At 40.9% G+C, this 25,552-nt stretch overlaps 1 protein-coding gene across 1 annotated transcript in view; it reads right to left on the reverse strand.

Annotated features, from left to right (window-relative positions):
* Positions 1–25,552, reverse strand: part of Naa15 (N-alpha-acetyltransferase 15, NatA auxiliary subunit) — a 67,644-nt gene extending 42,092 nt beyond the window's left edge. Inside the window, exon 1 of the mRNA XM_038347493.2 lies at positions 25,202–25,552. Coding sequence (XP_038203421.1) covers positions 25,202–25,255 — 54 coding nt within the window. The 5' untranslated portion in view covers positions 25,256–25,552. The remainder of the gene's footprint in view (positions 1–25,201) is intronic.

Consider the following 25,552-nt stretch of genomic DNA (forward strand, 5'->3'; position numbering starts at 1 on the left):
TTTCCAATGTTTAGGATTCCTTTAAATACTTTCTGCAGTGCCACTAAAAGTGATCAAGTAAATTCCTTTAATGATATCTTTTTCCTTCAATTATGAAGATGACTATGCTAGATCAGCAGTTATTGTCTTTCAGACTGATATATATTGGTCTGTGCCTTTTGGATTTTCAGAGCTGAGAAATCCACTGCTATTCTATTATTTGCCTTTATATTTAATTTGATATCTGTCTCTTGCGGCTTTCAAGCTTCTCCCCCCACCCCCCTGATTTTGAGACAGGGTTTCTCTGTGTAGCCCTTGCTGCCCTGGAACTCACTCTATAAACCAGGCTGGTCTCTGACTCCCAAGTGCTGGGTTTAAAGGTGTAAGTCACCACCGCCAGGCTAGTTTTCAACCTTCTTTGTTATCCAATATAATGTAAGGAATTTCTTTTCGGTGTTTTTTTTTCTGTCTGGCTTCCACAGGCACCTGCATTCACTTCTCCCTCTCCACCCAACTCACACAAAAAAATTAATAAAAAATAATCATTAAAATAATATACTCTTTTAATTCTAGCACTTGGGAGTCAGAGACAGACAGATCTGAGTTTGAACCTGCATGATATATATACACAAGGGTTACAGCATGAGACCTTGTCTCAAAAACACAAAACATAACAAAAATCTTAAAAACAAGTCAGAGAGAGGGAAGGGGAGGGAAGATAAAGGAAATATAACAAAATAACCTTAAATGATCAACACTTAGCAGGGAGACCTATTCCTAGTTCCAGAATAATTGTGTTCATTAAACTGAAGCTAGATATCAAATAAAGCTGCCTGGCACAAGATTAAACCAGTCAACACTCCAGCATGGAGAGGAAAAAGATTTACTCAAGTTCCACATCTAGCTGAGGAGCAGCAGTTAAACATCACTATTGGGCCCATGATTGACTGCTTCAGGGTACAGGAGCAGCACTAAGTAGACTCAGCTAGTTATGAGGGGGGTGGGAAGGGGAGGGAGATGCTACAGGATGAATTGAAGGAGGGGTTGAGAAGATATATATGATCTAAATACACTGTATTAATATATGAAAATACCAAAGAAAGAATAATTTTTTTAAAGAAGGAAAAGAGAATGAGGTAGCTGTACGACAATCTATGTGGTCTTTGCCTGAGCCTGATTAGGTCATTTTCCACACAGCCCATCCTGCCTCAGAGCTGGCGGGGGGGGCCACAAAGTGTGCCCTGCAGTCCCTTGTCAGTGTGTAGGATGAGGTGTTCCTATTCTGTGCAGTCAATGGGGAGCCAAGTCAATCCTATCTCTTTCCAGTTTCCCACTTAGGTAGGGCACAGACACTAAACCTGCCTTGTCCCTATCCTCTGGTAAACAATGGTGGAACTATCTGTGTGGGTCACCCAGGTCTATAACTCGACCAGGTTTCTACTTCTTGGGTCACTGTAATTGTTACTCAAAAGTTGTTCCCATTTACCCAGAGGCTTTTTTATAGGCCATGTCTTAAGCATATAGTCCATGAACCTGCTCTGAGTTCCTAGACGTGCAAAGAGGGACTTTGCATGGCTCTAAGTCGGCTTGGTAAGATGTAGGAGAGGTCTTTTTAAAATAGCTTCTTGTCACTGCTCAGGTTAAGTATCTTCCCACCACCAACTCTGTATCTCTGCACACCTAGAAGCAGCACAATGCTTTTGCTCTCTCTGCTCTTTATGTTATTGAAATATAGCAGAAATGTCCTGTCATAAGTCGTAGCTCCAAGCCTCTGTGGCTGCTCGCTCACTCAGTCTGTAGAGCAGAGAACGCCCCAAGTTCTCAGGAATGAACTCTGCACTCACTCTTTCTAATGTATTTTTTTTTCATTTCCTGCTACTGAAAGCACTGTTTTTCTACTGCCAAACACTTAGTATGATGGATAAATCATGCCCAGTTTATTCCCCAGAGATTTATTTTTGGCTTAAGCCAACAGAGTAGCTTTCTATTCTCCAATATGCAGACCTACTTGCATATACAACCCACAGGATTTCTCTGTGTAACCTTGGCTGTCCTGGAACTTTTGTAGACCTCGAGCTCACAGAGAACCACCTGCCTCTACTTCCTAAGTGCTGGGATTAAAGGCATGCACCACCACACCACCCAGTTTATTTCACCTTGTTTACTATCCAGTTCTATAATCAAATAAACCTTTAAAATGCAAAAAAAATAGGGACCCCCCTGGGGCCATCTTTGAAGAGTAGGAATGCCAGGTGGGCTGCTACCTCTCATCCAGTATTTACATGGGTCTAGGGCTCTTATTCTTGGATAACAAGCGCTTTACCTACTGAGCATTTACCTCAGGCTCTCTTCCCCAGTCTTTATAAAAGCATTCATGCATGCATGTGCACACACACACACACACACACACACACACACACACACACACGCTAGGGTCTACATTAAAATGTAATTTTTAAAAGCCCCCTCCCCAAATAAAAACAATTAAAATTTGCTGGTGTGGTGTGTGTGCCTTTAGCCCCAACATTTCGGTGGTAGAAACAGGTGGATCTCTGTGAGACTGAGACCAGCATGGTCTATATAGCAAGTCCAGGCTAGCTACTATTACACAGGGAGACCCTGACTCTAAAAAGAAAAGGGGAAAAAATTTACCTGAAAAGATATACATGTGGCCAATAAGAAATATTTAATGAGTTTTTTGTTTGTTTTTGAGACAAGGTTTCTCTGTGTTAGCAGTCCTAGCTGTCTTAGAACTTACTCTGTGGACCACACAAGTCTTAAACTCACAGAGATCCACCTGCCTCTGCCTCCCATGTGCTGGAATTAAAGTGCCTGGCAAAACTGCTCATATTTTAGCTTGCATATTTTTATCATATAGTGGAGTTCTCTTAAAGACATTAACATGCATGTACACACACATACAATAAACATGCAAACTACCTTTAACAGATATTCGACATAGCATCTGAGAAATACAAATTAAACAGAACACAGATTACCTCATTTTTATTATTGTGCTATTATTTTTAAAAAGACTGAGAACCAGCCAGATGGTGTGATGGTGCACACGTGTGATCCCAGCACTAGGAAGAAACAGAGATGGGTGGATCTCTGTGAGTTTAAGGCCAGCCTGACCTACAAAGCAAGTTCCAGGACAGCTAGAGTTGTTCCACAGTGAAACCCTGTTTTGAAAACCCTAAAAACTATGCTACAGAAAAAAAAAAAAAAAGAGCAAAACAAGGCATAATAAAACAGAATGAACTATTCTAATAAACAATAAAAAATCTCATCTCTGGCACCCATATAACACTCTTCAGCTATCTGTTCCCAAATGTACAGGAGTAACTGCCATCAGCTTAGACACATGCCAAGTATAAAAGTGTAGAGCAAATTTGAAAATATCTGTTAGTGGCTGTTGAACCAAAAACAGCACAGGACTGTGGTCTCAGAAGCAGGTAAATCCCCTTTTCTGCCTAAGGGCATTTTCCTGACTGCAGATTAGGGGTGGAAAAAGAATGCATTCAGCAGTGTACAATCTAAGCAGCTGTAGTGTAAAAAACTGCTGAACAGCTAGACTCTCAGGAAAGGGCAGCACAGGGAAGTCAGTCAACAGATGCAACCTTTAGAAACATCCTTAGGAATCTTTGCAGGGCCACACCATACTTAAGCCAGGGAAAGGACAACTACAATGCAGCACAAGCCTACAAAGCCTGTCTACCAAGAAATGTTGGCTCGAAAAAAATTAAACATTAAATAAATAATAAAGACAACCATGAAAAGAACAAACTAATGCATGCACCCCCCACCTACCCCACACAAAAGCTGCCTGCCCAAACAAAATCCTATTAAAGGCAACAGAATCCACACATTCAACTGACTGTCCATTGTATCTAAAGTTATGAAGGGAAGGCAGTATTACTAGAAACAGGACACAGAAAAATGACCCAGAGCCTGCAGGAGTAACAAATTAAGAGCAACACTCAGAAATAATGATGGAGGCAGCAAAGACTTTCAACGAAGTTTCTATTATATAATACATAAAGATTAAAGAAAATCTCAACACAATCAGAAAATAGTTACCTATAGAAATTAAAAATATTATAGACATCACAGTAATGTTGAAGCCATTGTGATTATAAAAACACTACAGAAAATGTGAGCCTGCCAGCAGCTCGAGCTGCGGGCCGCGTTCCCGCCGTCCAGCTCCCACTACAATGTGAAGTCATACTAATAGAAACTATCTAAATGGAAGCTTAAACAGTTCAAAGTAAATGAAACTCACGTTCCAACAACCTGTGGGAACAATACCAAGTATAACAATACCAGAGAAAAATAAAGACCAAAATGAGTGAAAAAGTACTGAAACCAGCTATGGTGGCATATGTCTATAATACTACCTTATAGAATATGAAGCCAGTGTAAGCTACATGAGACTGCCTCAAAAGAAAAAAGAAAGGAAAGGAAACAAAAGTTCTATCACAATCTAATTGCTGGAAAGCAAAGGCAAAAAAAAAAAAAAAAAGGAAAGCAGGCAGGAAACAAACAAGCAGAGGAAAATAATAAAGGCAATGCAGTCGGTGAAATGAAAAGGGAAATAACAGAAATCAAAAGCTACTTCTTTGATAACAAAAAAAAAAAAAATGAATTAACCTCTGGCCAGAAGCACATTCTCAAAAGTACACCACACAGCAGAATAATTAAAGCCCAAGCTTTCTAGCCAGAGGATGAAAAGAAGGACCAACAACTCAGAAAGAACACAAGAAAAGAACTGTGAAAGCAACCATACAAAGCGGTTTACCCCTAAACTCCGTGTGCCTAAATCTGATCCTATTCACATTAAGGAATTTGAGCTGCAAGAACAGTATGGCCATGAGGTGAGGAGGGGCTTATGAGCAATAGACCAAAGCAGAAACAAGAGGGTTTTCAAAAATGAACTGACATTAGAATCAGATCCCATAAGAGTTAGAACTTGCAGTTTAAACCTAACTGATCTGCTGAACATAATCATCAACATTCAAACAGGAAAATCTCAACTTGGCTATAGGATGGTAATAAAAAGAAGCCATGAAGAGGTGAGATATTGAACTAAGACTTACTCATATGTCCACTATCTTTATGACATGACAGCAGTATAATGCCTTGAAAACAGGGCATCAAAACCCACAATGCGGGCTGGAAAGATGGCTCAGTGGTTAAGTTACTTCCTGCTCTTGCAGATTTAAGTTCAGTTCCTAGCACAACCAATATGTAACCCCAGTTTCAGAGGATCAGAAGTTCCTCTTCTGGCCTCCACAGTCACTGCATGCACTTATATACATTCGGGCAAAACACTCCTACATATACCATCAAAATAAGTCTTAAAAGTCGGTCATTGGCCAGGCGGTGATGGCACGTGCCTTTAATCCCAACTCTCGGGGGCAGAGGTAGGTGGATCTCTGAGATTAAGGCTAGCAAATTCCAGGACAGGCTCCAAAGCTACACAGAGAAACCCTGTCTCTCTCTCTCTCTCTCTCTCTCTCTCTCTCTCTCACACACACACACACACACACACACAAGGACGCGGACTGATGGGCAGGCGGGCGGGCGGACGGACGGACGGACGGTCAGTCAGTCAGGCATGGTAGTTCATGTCTTTGATTCTAGTACTTGGGAGGCAGTGGCAGGCAGATCTCTTTAAATATAAAGCCAGTCTGGTCTGCAATTTCCAGGCTAGCCAGAGCTGTTACATAGAGAAATACTGTCTCAGGGGTGGGGTGGGCGAATTTAAGACTGGGTATGGAGGTACATGCCTTTAATCTCAGCACTCAGGAGAGAGAGGAAGGCAGATCTCCCTGAGTTCCAGGCTAGTCACAGCCACACAGTGAGACCTTGACCACCCCAAAAAAGACCCACCAAAGGAAGATTTAACAAGTCAAGATTATATTTTAGAGTATCCTTTAATCTGAAGAGATCTTAAATCTCATCTGTTGAAAGTGACCACAGCTCCTGCCTAATGCCAGCATTTAGCAAAATAATTTTAGGAACTGATCTAAACAGTACTAAAACTGATCTAAACTTTTAACTTCACAACTGAGTCTAGCTTAGTCTAAGATTTTAGAGTTTCTCCTCTCTCACCCTGCTTAATTCAACAAAAAATCTTTGTTCTTTTAACTGTTCCTTACACGAAAGCTTCAAGTCTCCTTAATTCTCTGGACCACTCTCTGAGGCCAACACAAAGTTTTCATATTTTAAAAGTTAAGTTTCAAAAAAAAACTGTAGAATTGAAATACATCTTCTAACTCTTCTAATTACAGTTTATAAAATGTTATTAGCAGTTTATAAAACAAAATGAATATATATATATATACACACATATATATATGTATATATATATACATATATATATATACATATATATATATACAAAATGTATATATATATATATATACACACACATACATATTTGGAGACAGCCTCACCATGGAGCTAACCTAGAACTCAGTATTTAGAACAGGCTGCCCTCAAACTCAGAGATTCACCTGTCTCTGCCTCCCTAGCCCTGAGATTAGGTGTGCATCATTATGAGCAGCACATCTTAATATTTCTTAAGCAACAAGTATATAGTCCCCGAATAATATAGAAGGATCTGTGGAAATTTCACACCAATACTTTTGTAGAATCTGGGGTCTTTTTTTCTTTTTCTGGTTTTTCTAGACAGGGTTTCCCTATATAACAGTTCTGATGCACTGGAACTCACTTTGTAGACCAGGCTGGCCTTGAATTTACAGACATTCATCTGCTTCTGCCTCCTGAATATTGGGATTAAAGGCATATGCCACCACCGCCAGGCTGTGAGCCACTTTTTCCCCCCTCTATGTTTGGAGCTCAAAAGTGAAAAGCCACAGATTCAATTTTACTAACAGCAGAACTAAGAGTGACAGCTGTCTCAGGCTTTTTCTGGTACTACATTCACACTCAACATAAAACATGCCAGATTTCACCAAGTCTTTCTTTTCTTTTTGGCATTAAATTATGTTATTTGAAAGAAGAGTCAAGAGTCAAAAGAAGATGAAAGAAAGAAGAAGTGAAAGGAGGCTGGAGGCTCTTTTGGTGTGCAGATGTACATGCTGACAAAACACCCATATGCAAACAGTATATTAATAAACCTTTTTGCTTTTGTTTTTCGAGACAGGGTTGCTCTGTGTAGCTTTCAAGCCTGTCCTGGCACTCACTCTGTAGACCAGGCTGGCCTCGAACTCAGAGATATGCCTGTCTCTGCCTCCTGAGTGCAGGGATCAAGGGAATGAACCACCACTGTCCAGCCAATAAATCTTTAAAAAAGGAAAAATAGGGGATGGAGAGATGGCTGTTCATCCAGAGGACCCAGTTCAATTCCCAGAACCCACATGGCAGCTCATAACTGTCTGAAATGCCAGTTCCAGGGGATCTGACACCCTCACAACAGTATATATGCAGGAAACACCACTGTACATGAAAATTATTTTAAAAAGAAAAAGTAGTAGTTAAAAAAGAGAGAGAGAAAGAGTGCTATTCCTGACCCCTTGTCAGGGTAGTACAATAGAACCAACACGATTAGCACAAGTATAGGTGAGTCAGCCCCAAAACTGTGACCATGAAAGAGCTGTTGCAATTCCCATCTGGTAGACCAACAACCCTACAGCGCCCAGGACCAGGTCAAGACCCAGGGTTATGACTTGACTTGCCCCAACATCCACCCCATCTATGTTCTGTTGGAGCACATGAAGGGACCTGCCCACAGACCCAAAGCTGCAGGATGTCCACAATACAGGGCGCTAGTGAGATGTCCAGGAAGAGACCTAGTGGGGGCCCAGCATCAAACATATAGTGGAGACCAGGGGCCTCAAATTAGATCAATGACTCTTTGCAATGAACACTTGTAAGTAGAGATGTATGGACAAAGGGGTGAACAGCATGACTTGTTGGATCATACTGCAGCTTCCATTACGAGATTTTTAATTCCTTCCCTTTTTCTCATTTTATTTTTTTCTCTCTTGAATTTTGTTTTATTATGGGGGGGAATACAGGGACAGGGGGCAGACGTGAAAGGACTCAGAATGAATGGGATCAAGATAACCTTTAGCTCAGCAGAGGCAGGCATCAGCTTCTTAAGTCCTAGCTTGGTACAGAGTGAGTTCCAGGACAGCCAGAACTACTAAGAGAAACTGCCCCCCCCCCAAAAAGCAAGCAAGCATGTGGGGAGGGTGTGTCAAACACAGTGACACAGTGAATGACTTAGAAGGCTGGAGAATAATAAAAAAAAACATATATTTAAGACCAGCTTTGGCTTCAAAGTGAGTTTAAGGACAACATAGAAAAGAAAGAAACTGAGAAGAAACGGTGGGCAAGAGGGTTGATTTCTACATAATGTTAGAATTACCTACAAAACTCAGGGTATGATTGAAAGTCAGCCATATAACAAACTTTATAATTACATGAAATTTTTGCAAAAAATAAATTTGAACAGGACACAAAAACATAACTATAACCAACAATTCAGTCAGAACTTGAATTAAAGATTATTTTAAATCAAATATTGCTGTTTTCAGGAAAAGCATACAATAAAGATGAAGTCTAAGAAATTTACTGCCCTCTAATAAACAATCCACAAATCCTACAAAAGAACAGTTCAGGTGGAAGCTGAACGAAAGCTCAGTGGTTAAAAAGAGCTTACTGTTCTTGTCAAGGACACAGCTCCAAATCCCAGAATCTACATCAGGCAGCTCACAACTGAGCGTAACTTCACCTATGCACACATGACACACATAAATTCATTAGGTATACATATATCCATGCTTATACATAAACAGAAATTAAATTTCTTAAAACAATACAGGCCCAGAAAGAACAAATATAATCAACCATTTGTTGTAGGATAATATTTTGAACACTGTGAAGATGTGTCACTAGGATTGGTTTATAAAAAGCTGAAATCCAATAGGCAGGATTTTCGGGGCAGGGAGGACACTGGGAAGAAGGCAGGCTGAGACGCCAGGATGCAGAACAAGCAGCATGGGCATTAGAAAGTAAAGGTTACTGAGCCATGTAAAAGAATGTAAATTAGAAATGTATGTAAGTTAATTTAAATTATAAGCGCTAGTTAGAAACATGTCTATCGGCCAAGTTTTCATAATTAATAAGAAATCTCCCTATGGTTATCTGGGAGTTGGAAGGCTGCACAGAGAAAGACTCACTACAACCACAGGTGACCATACAACATAAATAAAACAACTAAAAACCTGAATTTTCAGATAAGTGCACATATATCTAAGACAAAGAAACTCAATGGCAACTGTCCAAAGAACAACAGAGCAGGGTCCTACACATACTGCACTTATTAACAGCACCTGAAATTTGCTCTCAAAAAGAGAGATCCCCTATCAGACAGGAAGAATGAACAGGAGATCTGACATAAAGAGTTAGCTTTGTCTACTGGGAAGTCACAAACGACTCTGAATATCTGTTAAGATAGAGGTTACAGTTTTTTAGCAACATATAGTTTCAGAGAGAAAAGGAGGTATATTACTTAAAAGGAAGGCTTGAGGTGGTTGGTGGCCACAAGCGCCTTTTGATCCTAGCACTCAGGAGGCAGATCTTTAAGTTTAATGCTAGCCTGGTCTACAGAGCAAGTTCCAGGACAAGCAGGGCTATACAGTGAAACCATCTCAAAAATAAATAAATGAACAAGCAAGCAAACAGATACAATTTATTAAAGTCACATGTAAAGAAGAACGTGAGCACTGACCCTCAGTGGCAAACCACTCATACCTTCTAGCTCTACAGGAGTACCTCCTGCCAGCCTTTCAATGAAGCTCTCTTCTATAAGAAAACTCCTTCCAAGTCGTGCAGTGGTGGCACATGCCTTCGATCGGAGCTCTCATGTGACAGAAGCAGGCAGATCTCTACGAGTTTGAGGCCAGCCTGATCTAGACTGAGTTCCAGGACAGTCAAGAATACAGAAAGAAACCCTGTCTCAAAAAAAAAAAAAAAAAGAAAGAAAGAAAGAGAGAAAGAGGGAGGGAGGGAGGGAGGGAGGGAGGGAGGGAGGGAGGGAGGGAGGGAGGGAAAAAGATAAAGGAAAGAAAAGAAAAAAAAAACACCAAAAAACAAAAACAAAGCTGGGCAGTAGTGGTGCACACCTTTCATCCCAGCACTCGGGAGGCAGAGGCAGGCAGATTTTTCTGAGTTTGAGGCCAGCCTGGTCTACAAGAGCTAGTTCCAGGAAAGGCTCCAAAGCTACAGAGAAACCCTGTCTTGAAAAACAAAAAACAAAAAACAAAAAAAACAACAAATGAAAAAAAAAAACAAGCAAACGAAAAACAAAAGAAAGAAAAAAGAAGAAAAAAAGGAAGGAAAAATTCTTCCTAAAACTCAAGAAGAAGAAGAGAGGAAGGGTAGAAGAGAGAAATGCATTATCAAATACATTGGCAGTAGCAATTAAAATAGCAAAGAATATGAATATGCCTCAGGAGTGACACACAAGAGGGTCAAGGCCCAGCATAGACAGAAGAGCCCACACAAAGTCCATGGTCTCTACAATGCTATAGATATGAATACTTTGCATTGGTATGGGTCTTGGTCTACTGATACAAATTTTAGGTCAATTTTGTCATGTGTATATTTCTGCTCTTGATTAAGTTATTGTGTTTGGGCATCTCATTTAAAAATGTAATGTATAATTAAGAAATACAGGATAATAGTCATCTATAATAGCCAAGCTTGTAGTCATGTTAGTTAGGTTTTCTAGATGTACAGAGATATATTTCAGATGAATAGTTATTCTTCAAACCTTTCAAAGACTACCGAATATGGCATTTAAAATATTTTAAAAACTTAGGATTTTTCTTAACAATGAGACACGTTTGCTCCTGGCAACACCAATCTACTTCAAGAGAATGATGGGCACCAAAGAGGCTCCTTATGGAGTTTGCTAGCCATTTGAGTAAGAAATTGCTCTTGCCTGGACTGCTTGATGTTATGCTGTATGAACTGGATATGCAGGACCCACAGAGAAATGACTGCTGAACTTGCCCAAAGATGAGACAATACTTCAGGGTTCCTACTTCATTAAAGGTCTGCCAGACATTCTTCAGGATACAGAAGAAAGTGACTGACAAAGTGCCAATATAGTCCAAACTGTCATTGAAATTTCCTGCTTCATGGAAAAGTCTGCCAGATACTATGAGCCTGCAGGCTGAAGACAGGTGCCCCAATGGTACAGAACTTTGGGTGACTACTATCCAGGCAGCAAGATGTCTCTGTTAATTCTAGAGTTTTAGAAGTTGCTCACAAAGCACTTCCTGTTTATTTAAATATTATATACTTCTGGAGTCTGACAGAGCTGAAAAATAGTTATAATTATAGTTTTACTTAGTTATGATAAAAGATAAAGTAGATATAAATATTGCAACTAAAATTCTTGCTTGATATCTGTTTTGTTATATGTAACTTAACTATGTTAAAGCTAAAACCTTCCTTTTTATTTGAACAGAAAAGGGAAAATGGTGTGAGAAGTCCTTCTGTATATGTGTTGCTTTTATTGGTTAATGAATAAAGAAACTGCTTTGGCCTGTTACAGGGCAGAATAGAGCTAGGCGGGGAAAACTAAACTGAATGCTGGGATAAAGTAGGCGGAGTCAGGGAAAAGCCATATAGCTGTCACAGGAGCCAGATGCCTCCACTGAAGCCAGCTGAAACTTTGCCACTAGGCCACAACCTCATGATGATGTACAGATTAATGTAGATATGTTAATTTAGGATATAAGAGCTAGCTAAAAAAAAAAACAAAAAACGCTTAAGGTATTGGCCAAACAGTATTGCATATAATATATAGTTTCTGTGTGATTACTTTGAGTTAGGACAGCTGGGAAACTAGTGGCCTCTGACAACACTACGCTGTTGTTAGGCAGGGAACAGCAAACTCTAAAGCTTGTTTTGAACATACACATTTGCTCCACTAGAATTAATATATTAGGAGATGTCTTAATCTCTTAAAATTTCGTGTTTGCTTCTGTGGGATTTCAACTTCCAGAAAACTAAGTGACAGAGAAAACAGCCAGTTGAAACAAGTCCTGTGGGCATGCACAGCACACTGTTGCAAAGCCATCTACCAGCTAGCTACCTCAGTTCACCCTGCGTACTCTGAGCCAAACTATGCCACATCTACCCACATCTGATACTACCTTGTATCAGATTTCAAAAAACCTACCTCTTCACAGTAATTGGCAAACTATACTCCTTCGGATGCTCACTTCCAAAACAAGCTAGCTTGAAGTGTTTTTCCATGAAAAAAAAATATACCATTTTCTTACAGTATTTAGGTATCTGTTAATTATTTTACATATGTAAGTCTGTGCTACCTTTTTAAAAGTTATTTTATTTTAATGTGTGCGTGGTCTTATATGACTGTTGTACAGTTCCTTGGAATTAGAGGCAATTTGTTAGCTACCTCAAGTGAGTGCCTGGATGTGAATTCATGTCCTCTGACAGAATAAGCATCTTAACCGCTGAGCTATCTCATCAATCCCCATATGTTATCATTTTTATTAAAGTCCTATTTTGCTGTTATTGGGGACTTGATTTTTGAGATAGGGTCTTTCTATGTAGCCCAGGCAAGTCTGGAACTTGGCTTCCAGAGTGGATTGCTAAGACTGTATAGACATGTACCACCTTTTTTGTATTTGTGATGCTGTGCCAGGTCCATTTTCCCCACATACCCTGTAGTTTTTATTCTGAACTTTCCTAATACAATGTCTTTTAGGAACATGTATGCCCTGATATAAATAGAACATATACAAAGCAATGAGAAAGATACTTTTAACAACGTAATTGTAAGAACTACCTAGCTTACAAATTTTTAAAGGAATATTGCAAGGTTAAGTTAGACCCATCAATATATAAAAACAAAAACAAACAAAACTATCATCCTGGTTCAAAAAGGATATTCAATAAATACTACAGTTTACTTCATTCTTCATTTTGATGCAGTCTTGAAACATTGAAAATCAAAGGAGATTTTGTGAATAGTCAATGAAATCTCTCTGAAAAACCAACAATACCATTTTAAGTAGACCCTAGTATCACGGAGAAGGAACAAAGTTTGCTATTTAGTTACTTGGTACAGCAAAGTGTTTGAAAGTAGAAAATCCATCCTAAGACTATGTTGTACCCTACCCCAGCTCTGCATTTAGAAAAGCAAACTTTAATTTCTCCTTTTGTACAAAGATAAAACATCAAAACTCGCACATCCTACAGTTTCCTCAGCAAATCTAATGGATACTCCAAATTACCTCAACTAAAGTTTTGTTCATCTTATACTAACAAAAGATAATCACAGTAGAGAATATGAGAGGTGGGTAGCCTCAGTCAGGCATAACACAGCAAACACTTGTAATTCTAGCACTCAGAAAGATGCAGCTGGAAGACTGCTACACATGTGACGCTAGCCTGAGCTATATGGTGAGTTCCAGACCAGCATGAGCTACAGAAGACTATCCCAAAAACCAAATTCAGCAGCTAAGGGCACTGGCTTCAACTGCAAAAGACTAGGGTTCCTCAACTCCACCACCTACTTGGTAACTTACAACTAATTGTAGCCCTCTTCTAATTTTCGTGAGCACTAGGCTAGGCATGCACACATGGTGCTCATACATATATGCAGACAAAACATTTAAAACAAATCATTTTTAAACAAAAACCAAAATTTAGAAAACACCAGCTCCATCATTTACTTCGGCACAACTTTTGTTTTACTTTAAAAATAGGAACTTTAAAAAGGGCTAAACATGACAGCACATGCCTTTACTCACAGCACTCAAGAGGCAGAGGCAGGCAGATTTCTTTGAGTTTAAGGCCAGTCTGGTCTATATTGTGAGTTCTAGACCAGCCAGAACTACATAGTGAGACATTACCTAAATAAATAAATAATAATAATAATTAATAATAATAATAATAAAGTTTTAAAAGGGAAAAAGTGTGGCATAACTCTTTTTTTTGGGGGGGGGGAGTTAAGACAGGATCTCTCTGTGTAGCCCTGATCTCTGGACTTGAATTCAGAGATCCGCCTGCCTATCTCCTGAGTGCTGAGATTACTTGGTACGCCATCACCACTCAGCTAAAATCCTTATCTTAACAAGGAGGGAAAGAACTATACACAACAAATTACACTAGGTTCTGCTTCTGGTTTGGTGTTTTATTCAATTCTTTTTTGGCAAAAAATGAGGAGGTAGTGCTAGAGATTGAAATCATGACACTGGAAATTTGAGGTAAATTCTCTAACACTCTGTAACATCCCTAACCTTTGGGTTTTTGAGACAGGATCTCACTTAGTGACTTAGAATGACTTTGATTTATTCCAGGGTGGCCTATAACTGCCAATCCTCCCTCCACTTCCCAGAATGCCAGTACTGTGTCACTACTACTGGTTTAAAATTTGTTTTTGTTTTTTAAAGATTTATTTTATGCATGACTGCTCTATCTGCATGTAAGCCTACATGCAAGAAGAGGGCATCAGATCCCACTACAGATAGCTTGTGAACCACCATGCAGTTGCTGGGTACTGATCTCAGGACCTCTGGAAGAGCAGCCAGCTGATGCTCTTAACCGCTTTGCCACCTCTCCAGTCCTGTTTTGTCTTTTAAAATTACAACCTTAATACAAATCTATGTGAAAGACAAAGCATACTTCAAAGTTTAGATACCTAACTGTACGCTTGCTATTCCAACAAAATCCCCAAAAATCAAGATTATAACCACAACATTAAAGTCCTCCATATCCTAATATCACATTTAAAAATGTCACTATCAAAACCTCTTCACTTGCACTTTTTAACACCAGAACTACAAAATGTCGTTCTTTTAAGAACAAACTTTCCTAACTCATCAACATGACTGTCTACAGAGAAAAGCAGTAGTTAGATGTGAATGCTGACGACTGGCTCAACTCAATACGAAGTTAAATCAACTGCTTTTTCTCTTTTCTACATCAACTTCACAACTTTGATCAATCCTAAAACCTCAACTTGATTTTTAAATTTCCGGAAAAAGAATCACAAAGGAAGTATAACATAACATCTGAGTCAGGTGGTGGTGGCAGTGCACAACCTTTTTTTTTAAATTGTTTATTTTTATTTTATGTGCATTGGTGTTTTGTCTGCATATATGTCTGTGTGAAGGTGTCAGATCCCTTGGAACTGAAGTTACAGACAGTTGTAAGCCATCATGTGGGTACTGGGAGTTGAACCCAGGTAATCTGGCAGTGTAGTCTATGTTCTTTTTTGTGTGTTTGTTTTTTGAAACAGGGTTTCTCTGTGAAATAGTCCTGGCTGTCCTGGAACTTGCTTTATAGACCAGATGGCCTCGAACTCACAGAGATCCGCCTGCCTCTGCGGTGTGTGCCACCACTGCCTGGCAGTCAATTCTCTTTAACTGCTGGGACATCTCTCCAGCCCCAGTGATGCACAACTTTAATCCCAGCACTCGAGAGATAGAGGCAGGTGGATCTCTGTGAGTTTGAGGCCAGTCTGATCTACAAAGAGAGTTCCAGGACAGCCAGGGCTACATAGAGAAACCCTGTCTTGGAAAAAAAAAGTAACATATTTGAACATTTATATTTATTTTATATTCATGTTGTAACACTACACGTAGTGGCCCCCAGTCTAGCTGTGTAAAAATCACTAGTAGAGCTTTAAACACATGGCCAAGTCTTTCCCTTTAGAGACTAATTTATCAAACACCTGACAACAAACCTCTTTACCAGTTTTTTCTCTAATGCTAAAACAAGCAAAAATGAAACAATGACAAAGATTTCCTTTTTATTATGCTTTTATAAAACTAGGCCATGCAAATAACTAATACTATGATTCATTCATAAATGCAATTTCCAAGGTCTTACCAAACAAATAACACAGGCTCTGCCCAATATCCTACAATTACCCTGTATAATAATACAGTCTATAATGCCAAGGATCCAGCTCAACTATCTTCTCTGAAAATACTCATGCAAACACAATCCAAAGAGCCTTTTTTCTTGCACTGTAATTGCTATTTTAACACCTGTTTTACGCAACATTTATTTAGCACACATGTACTATATACATTACCCAATATGAACATAGCAATTAACAAAACAAAGTCCCTATCATAAAATCCACATTTTAAATGCAAAAGATGTGATAAATATACAGCTAAGTATATATCAATGGTCATAATTATGTTGGAGAAAAACCACGAAGGAAGTAAGAAAGAAATAGGTTGAGAAATACTCCTGATCAAAGAAGGTTCAAACAACGTTTAGAAGACTCCACTTAAACATAGGGCCAAGAGAAATGTGCAAATGGATCCATGCAGTTTCCTGGAAGAGAAACTTCCTAACACCCAGTTATCCGTGTATGCTCTATCAGACAATATGGACCTTTTGAGTACAAACACACTTTAATGAACAATATATATGTATGTATGTATGTATGTATCAATCCTCTATCTTATGTACATTTTCAGAAGCTGAAATAGTAAAGGAAATAAGATGGCACACTAAAAAGTAACCCGTCCAGTTGAGGCTACTTGGTCAGCTGCACTCCAGACCTCCAATCCTGCAGGGAGCCAAGTGTTCCCCTCTGGAAAACTCTCATCAGTGCTTCACAACAGCTGGGATGGCAGTTTATTATCAAGTGCATACGACCTGGGACTGTATGGCTTTGCAATATCTATGGAATGTAACTGTAATTTCAGTTCCTATGATTGTCTGCTTCTGTAAGAATACAGTATTGTTTACTATTGAAAACTGAGCTGGACATGGTGGCGCTCGCCTTCAATCCCAACACCCAGGAGGCAGAGGCAGGCAGATATCTGTTAGTTCAAGGCCAGCCTGGTCGACAAAGTGAGTTCCAGAAATTCAGGGCTGAAACCCTGTTTGGGGAAACAGGGAGAAGGGATGAAATGGGGGAGAAGTCAAGACTTAATTCTTCATGTAAAAATAAATAAACACATCCATTTCTTTAGTGTTATGTCTTCATTTCATTCCGTTGCTGAAATAAAATATGGCAAAAGCAATTTAGGAGAAAGGATTAACTCACAATTCCAGGTTACAGAGCATTACTGCAAGGAAGTCACAGCAAGAACTGTCTCACAGTTTCTATTGCTGTGATAAAACACCATGACAAGAAACAACTTGGAGAAGAAAGAGTTTATTTCATCTTTTTCCCCCAAATAATGTCCATTTATGGCACAGGCAGGTTAGGGCAGGAACCTGAGGCAGGAACAAATGCATAGCCCAGGGAGGAGTACTGCTTTCTGGCTTGACTTGCTCAGCCCTGCTTTCCATTAGGACCCAGGACCACCTGCTCAAGGGTGGCACCACCCCCAGTGAACTGGGTCCTCTCACATCAGCCGTGTTCATCAAAAAAACATATTACAGAATTTCCCAAAGGCCAATCTGGTAAAAGCATTTTCTCTACTGAGATTCTCTCTTCCAAATGACTCTAGCTTGGGTCAAGCTGGCGTAGACCTAGCAGCACAAGAGCACTGGTGACATTATACCCACGAACAGAGCAAATGAATTAGTTTTCATGTTTGCAGTAAGTTGGAGTTAACCCTGCCTAAGGAACGATGTCACCCATTGTGGGCAGATATTCCCACCTCAATTATCATAATCAAAATAATCTCCCACTGGCTGCCCATAGACCAACTTGATCTAGACAACTACACACACACACACACACACACACACACACACACAAGACAGAGTTTCTCTGGCTGTCCTGGTACTCTTATAGACTAGGTTGGCCTCGAACTCAGAGATCAACCTGTCTCAGCCTCCTAAATGCTGGGACTAGACAATTTCTCATTAAGACTCCTTTCCCAGCCTGAATCCCAACTTAATGAATAGTTCTGACCACAGTAGGCTGATCATCCCTCTTCAAATGACCTAATCAAAATAATCCCCCACAGACAAGCCCAGAGGCCTGGCTCCTGGGTGGTTATAGAGCTCAACAAATTGACAAATGAGTTTAATCAGCACAGACATGGAGAAGAGAAAGAAAATGAAAAGAAAGTAAATGGGACACTCCTTTCCTAGGTTGATTCTAGACTGTCATGCTCACAATTAAATACAGTCATTACAGTTTACAACCTACTTTCCTCTTCACTAACTGGTAAGATTAATGTGTATCAAAGAACTGTCTTAATTTTCTTGACTGGCACGCCTCTAATCCCAACACAAAGACAGATCTCTGAGTACAAGGCCAGCTTGGTCTGCACAGCAAGTTCTAGGATATATAAGACCTTGTCTCAAAACAAAATCAAACAAACAAATAAATAATAAAAGCCGGCTTAGGGTCAGGTACAGGTGCTTGCCACACCAAGCCAGAAGGCCTGAATTGGAACCCCAGAACCCACATAATAAAAGAATACACAACTGAAAGCTGTCCTATGGCTCCACATAAGTGTTGTAATATGCACTCCAACATGCAAAATAAATGTAAAAATTTTTTAGGTTTTTCTTAAATTGTTTTAATGAAAGCCATTACCTTGTGTAGCTAATATATGTTAATGATGACATTAAATTTTTTAATAAATAAATGTTTCTTCATGATCAGTTAGTATCTGATCTGATTATGTACTTTATGTATCTCCATTAAGAGGTTGTATAAAATTTCTCAGGTAAAAGGAGATCACAAGTGGAAAAGGTTTAAGCAGTCCTGGTTTACATGAATGTAGTATAGGCATAAATATTATTAAAACCAATTTCAAAAAGAAAAAGGAAACCAATTTCAAAGTAACTGCCTATACTCAACTACAAAACTAGAATAATGTCACGCTGAAATTTAAATAATAGCTGAGCCTGGCATGTGTGTGCCATGGGTTTGATCTCCAATTTGGGCAGATGTAACAGAAAAAAGGCAGGTGACCTTTCCTGTGCATATGGAAATCTCCTTGTTAATAATTCCTAATAAAAATTTCAACAGCAACTAAACTAACCTGTCACTAGTTATAAGGACACCTTTTTCTTCCTTTCCTCTCACACCTCTCCCCCAAATAGTAAACAGTAGATAAGTATGATCTAACTGCTCTGAAAAAATAAAGTCTGATTCCTGACTCTTAGTTCTAGATGTGAACCCTAATTTAACTTCAGTCTGTTTGCTTAATAAAAATATCTGCCTGAGGCCAGCAGGATAGCTCAGCAGGTAAAGACACTTGCTGCCAAGTCTGATGACCTGAGTTTGATCCCCAGAACCCACATGGTGGAAGCAGGGAACCCACAAACTGCCTCTGATCACAACTCACTGTGGCATGTGTATGTGGGCATGCATGTGCAAGCATACACAAACAAGTATGTAAATTAAAAGTCTGCTTTGCAAGCTTCTGAGATTTTGAGATTAAGAAAGAACTCTCAAAAGTGCACTGCAGAGAAAGTCACAGTAGCACATACCCATATCTAGTACTGAGAAATCGGAGGCTACTCTGAAAGGTTGAGAGCCCAGCCTGGAAAATGGAAGGTGTTCAGTAAATCACAAACTATCACCAAGCTCCTAACCTCTTTCTTTTATTTTTGGTTGTGAGTCTAGTTTTCAACAACTGAGCCATCTCTCTAACCCACAATTCCTCCCCATCCCGAGGCAGGGTTTCTCTATAGCTTTGGAGCCTCACCTGGAACTCACTCTGTGACCAGGCTGACCTTGAACTCACAGAGGGCTCCCAGTGCTGGGATTAAAGTCTTGCACCACCACTGTCCGGTTCCTACTAACCCTTTTCTAAGAAATATTCTGCCCTTGGAACTTAAAACAAATCACTCAAATTAAAGTTCAAAACAACATTTATAACTTATTTGTATTTTATGTACACTGGTATTTTGTCTTCATGTATGTATCTGTGTGAGGGTGTTGGATCCCCTGAAACTGAAGCATAGGCATGAGCTGCCATGTGGGTGATGGGAATTGAACCTAGGTCCTCTGGAAGAGCAGTCAGAACTCTTAACCGCTGAGTTGTCTCTCCAACCCCAAAACAACATTTATTAACAGTGGTACGTATTCCCACTTTGGATTTTATTTCTTATGACTCACATTAACATCTAAAGAGTAAAAGAGAAGGATGCAGCAGTAGCAACAACCAGCTTGTGATTTTATTTAGGCATGAAGGAGGTTTCACTTTTCCAGTGGGCTGAAATCTGAAAGGTGTGGGTGTTGGCCACATCTTTCTTACCATAAACCTAGATCCCAAGAAAGTGATGTAAAGCTGGGCATTGGTGCCACACACCTTTAATTCTAGCACTCTGGAGACAGAGGCAGGCTGTTTTGTGGGTTTGAGGCCAGTCTGATCTACAGAGTGAGTTCCAGGACAAGCTACAAAGAGAAAACCTGTCTCAAAAAAACCAAGAGAGTGATGAAAAGCTTTAGGACAATTCGCAAACTTCTCTATCAGTGTTTCTCAACCTGTGGGTCACGACCCCTTTGGAGGTTGAATGACTTTGTTCACATTGGTTGCATAAAACTATCAGAAAAAACAGATATTTACATTACAATGAATAACAGCGACAAAATTACAGTTATGAAGTAGCAATGAAAATAATTTTATGGTTGAGGATCACCACAACATGAATTGCAATAAAAGGTCGGAGCATTAGGAAGATTAAGAACCACTCATCTAGATGAACAGCATGAAAAATATGCAGAGGCCACAATTTTCTAACAACTTCATTTTTTAAAATATATTAAAATGATGTGAAACTTTAAAAGGACTAGCAAGTAACCAAGCACAATCTCACATAATACAATATACATAGACTCTAACACCAAATGTTATCCTTTTTCTCTAGATGAACTGGAGACAAGAGATTCTCTGCAGATGCTTTTATCAGGTTATAACCAGGCCTAGTCACAACACAGCACTGGGGAGAAAGGGAGGGCAGATTTGCAACAGATGTTATTGCAGGTATCAAACAAACTACACTAAGCCAGGAAAACCCACTGTAGAAAGTATGAAATTGTGCAAAATGATACTTAGACCACTTTCCATTAAAATACTGAGCCAGAAACATTTCATCATTCTGAAATTGAGGGTGAAAGTCCCTGTTTAGTATGAACTGGTACTGTATCAGTTACTAAGTAGGGAACACACAACGAAAGGAGTGCTGCTGTCACCAACCCTACCAAAACTTGATTCTAGCACTAGACAACACCCTACTTTCCCTTTACCTGACAAGAAAAAGTGGGGGAGAGACGCTTAAAATTCCCAGCACTATGGTGAACGCCTTTAATCACAGAACTCAGAAGGCAGAGACAGGCAGAGCTCTGAAAATTTGAGGTTAGTCTGGTCTATACAGTGAGGTCCAGGACACTCAGAACTATGTGAGAGACCTCATCCCACCCTCACCCTACCCTGTCTCAGGAAAAAAAAAAAAGAAGAGTTGACACTATAAAAGTTGAAACAGAGTCCCAGCATTCAGGAGGCAAAGACAAGTCTCTCTGTGAGTTGGAGGCCAGCATGGTCTACAGAATGACTTCCAGGACAACCGGGGTAGGGGCAGTTACACAGAGAAACCCTGTCTTAAAAAACCAAAACCAAGGGCTGGAGAGCTGGCTCAGTGGTTAAGAGCATTGCCTGCTCTTCCAAAGGTCCTGAGTTCAATTCCCAGCAACCACATGGTGGCTCACAACCATCTGTAATGAGGTCTGGCACCCTCTTCTGGCCCTCAGGCACACATGCAGTCAGAATATTGTATACATAATAAATAAATATTAAAAAAAAAAACCAAAACTAAAACAAAACACTCTCTCCTCTCTCTCTCTCTCTCTCTCTCTCTCTCTCTCTCTCTCTCTCTCACACACACACACACACACACACACAATTCCAGAAAACTGTTCTCTGCCCTATACATATATGTGTTGACATGAGGCATGCACACACATTCACAGACACACGATTAATAAAATGCTGTAAAATAATAAATTTTTGTACTGTGGTTTTAGCAATGAAATTAAAGGGTTTTTTTTTGTCCCACCATCACAACCAAGAACCATAATTCTATAAATTCTTAAACATATTCTACTAAGTCTATATTGCAGAATATTACTTTGCAATAAAATAGGACAACTGATACAAGTGAAAACTTAGATAACCCAAGAAGGAAATTCTGCTGCACTAAAAAAATGCCAATCTGTAAGTTATATACTTTATGATTCTCTTTAGTAAATAAATACTCTTTAAAAATTACTCAAATAGGAGACACACTAGTCACGGTTGCTAGACAGTGGGTGGGAAGAGAGAGGATGGAAAGGATATAGGTGGATGTGGTTCTAAAAGGGCAACCCAAGGCTCCTTTGTGTTGACAAAGAACTCTCATATCTTGGACATAGAGAAGAACCTACACTTGTAATAACACTGCATAAAACTAAATACACATAACTACAAGTTAACTTGGGAAATGTGAATAAAATTGGTAGACATTATCAATGTTACAATCAGCTATAAGATTTTATAAGATATTAATATTTGGAAAAGCAAGTAAAATATACAAAGAATTACATGTGAATTTATGGCTCTCTCAAAATAAAAATAATTTTTAGAAGAGGAGATATATACTACTCGGTGATAGCATCTGCCTAGCATGTGCAACAACACCTGGGAATCAACCCCAAAACATGAATATACACAGCCACACAGTTGATTCCATCAGCATGGTGGCTCACACCTGCTGCCCAAGTACGGAAGAAATGGAGGCCTGCCTGAACTACAGATTAAGACTCAAAAGAAAAACAAACAAACAAACAATAAAAAGGTGTCACTAACAGTTGGAAAACTTGAATATTAGAAAAAAAACTTATTAATGGCATTACAACCATACAAGGCAACATCTTTATGTCTAAGGAGTGATGCATTAAGTATAGTTTTCTTTTGTTTCATATGTATGCAAAGAAAAAGTAATCTTGGTGATATGTTAAATATAGGTAAAAGACTTAAGTGTATTTTTGGTGCTCTCCATATTTTCCCCCTAGTCAGTATAAACAGAGGGAGAAGCAGTTGGGAGACAACCCAACCCCTGGCTCCAACCTCCAGCATAATAAAAATAAGGAAAAATAAAGGGACAAGGGGGTGGGTGGGTGGGTAAGCGTTGCAAGAAGACTATGCTACAGTTCTACCTACACATCAATTAGTCTTAAAATAATTGAATGTAGCCAGGCCTGGTGGCGCACGCCTTTAATCCCAGAACTCGGGAGGCAGAGGCAGGCGGGTCGCTGTTAAATTCAAGGTCAGCCTGGTCTACAGAGTGAGTTCCCCAAAGCTACAGAGAAACCCTGTCTCGAAAAACAACAGATAGATTAGAGAGAGAGAGAGAGAGAGAGAGAGAGAGAGAGAGAGAGAGAGAGAGAGAGAGAGAGAGAGAGAGAGAGAGGCACCACGGCTCGCCTGCTTCCCATGTACAAAGTCCTGGGCTAGATAACCGGCACAGAAATAATAATAGCACCTATTCTAGACTTCAGCTGATGAGATGGCACAGTGAGTAAAAACACTTACTGCCAAGTCTCTGTGTGTGTGTGTGTGTGTCTGTGTGTGTGTGTGTGTGTGTGTTTTCAGACGGAGAGAAATGTCTCAGAACACAGGGGAAAAAAACTATGCTACAATCTCACTTCAAACGGTCTGAAAACAATGCCATTAATATTTTACTTCAATATGAATTGGTTATCTATAATGGATATTTCTGCAATATCAGTTACCTCGACATAAATGGTTATTTACAATTATGTATTTTATGTATATGAGTGCTCTATTTCCATGCACGGCAGAAAAGGGCATCAGATTCCACTATAGATGGTTGTGAGCCACCATGTTGTTGCTGGGAATTAAACTCAAGACCTCTGGAAGGGCAGTCCAAGTGCTCTCAAGCGCTGAGTTACACAGAAAGGGAAGAAAAAAAACCTAAATCTCCATATTTCTTTGTCAAGCAAGTGAATTATAATTGCAAGCTAAAAGGCTAACACTAACACACGCTCTAAAATTCAAGTTAGTCTCTCCCTCTCTCCGTTTTTTCGAGACAGGGGTTCTCTGTGCAGACCAGGCTGGCCTCGAACTCACAGAGATCCGCCTGCTTCTGCCTCCCGAGTGCTGGGATTAAAGGCCTGCGCCACCACCGCCACTCAAGTACTAAATTTGGCCAACGCACTTCATTTCTTCCTAAGAAAATGTTTGTGCAAAAGAAGCGACCCACACATTAAGCACCAAACTACCACGGCAATAGAAAGTGCTACAATGTATTAATGACAGCTCCAAGACTTCAGGGCACAGTTTACAAAGTAAACTGGCTCAATCCAGTGCTCCTGGAAATTAACAATGCATGTATTTTTTATGCAAACTGCACACATCCAAAACACAGCTAGCGTCGACAAGAGCCACCTCAGAAGACTCGGAGATTGCCTTCTGCTAAGTTTCGCATCGGTGTTTTTAAAACTTCAGTGTAAAATCTGTACGAGAACTTCCAACCGGACCGCCCCCTAGATATGAGTTCCACCTCCTCCGGAGAAGGGTGGCGGGGTGGGACAGCTCTGCTCTCAAACTAAGAAATGTTTTTATTCCCCCCACTCCCCCCAAAAGAGGCCCAGGGGATGCAGGGCCAAGTGCACAAGCGATTACACGGAGGCGGCAGACTGCAAAGGTCCCTTCGTTTTTCCATCCCCACCCCACCCGCCACCGCTCGAGTCATACAGTGACCCCGGCCGGGCGGGGACAGGTGAATCCCAGGTGGGGAGGAAGAGGGAGGGACGGGCGCGGAGGGAGAAGCGCGTTCAAGGAATGAATGAGTCGTGCCTCAACCACACCACCTGTTCCTCCCGACGGGTGCCACCCCGAGCAGCCAGCAGGATCCCTGGCCCGAGCGGGCCGCAACTCGCAAGCCCGTGCGGCCCGCTGGCCCCGCTCAAGGCCAGGCTGCTCCTCCCTTCGCTCGAGGAGGGGAAAAGGCGGCCGCGAGGAAGCCGGGGCGTCGGGGCCTAGCCCGGAACCGAGGCCTCCGAAGCCCGCGGTCCGCGGCCGCGCGGACCGAGATGGGCGCCACCGGGGCGAGACGAGGGAGCGCGCTCCGCCGGGCAGCACGGCCGAGGCGGGGTCCCCCGCGGGGTGGCCCGGTGCCCGCCCGCCCGCCCGTCCCGGGCTTGGGAGTGACAGGCCCGGCTCCCAGCGAGCCGCTCCCCGCCGCCCGCCCGCCGCCTCGGACTCACCAAGATCCGCTTGAAGAGCGCGTTCTCCTTGGGCGGGAGGCTCACGGCCGGCATGGTTCCGGCTCCTCCCGCGGCTCCCGCCACCGCCCGGCTCGGTCAGTCCGTTTGTCCGCCCGCCGCCGCTGCCGTTCCCAAGCTCGCTTCAGCCTTGAATCCTCCGCTCCGCCGCCACTAGGCCTCGGGTGTCGCCGCGCCGCCCTGTCCTGACACCCCTTTCTCTTCCTTTTTTTTCCCCCCTCTTTCCCCTTTCTCACTTAGCGCTGCCGCCACCTCCCCCCTCACGGGTCTCCGTCGGCGGTTCACGTGGTAACTGAAAAGACCGACAGAGGCAGCCAAAATGGCGGACGCCGA

The sequence above is a fragment of the Arvicola amphibius genome, chromosome 11 (genome assembly GCF_903992535.2).
Source record: "Arvicola amphibius chromosome 11, mArvAmp1.2, whole genome shotgun sequence".
NCBI classification, from domain to species: domain Eukaryota; kingdom Metazoa; phylum Chordata; class Mammalia; order Rodentia; family Cricetidae; genus Arvicola; species Arvicola amphibius.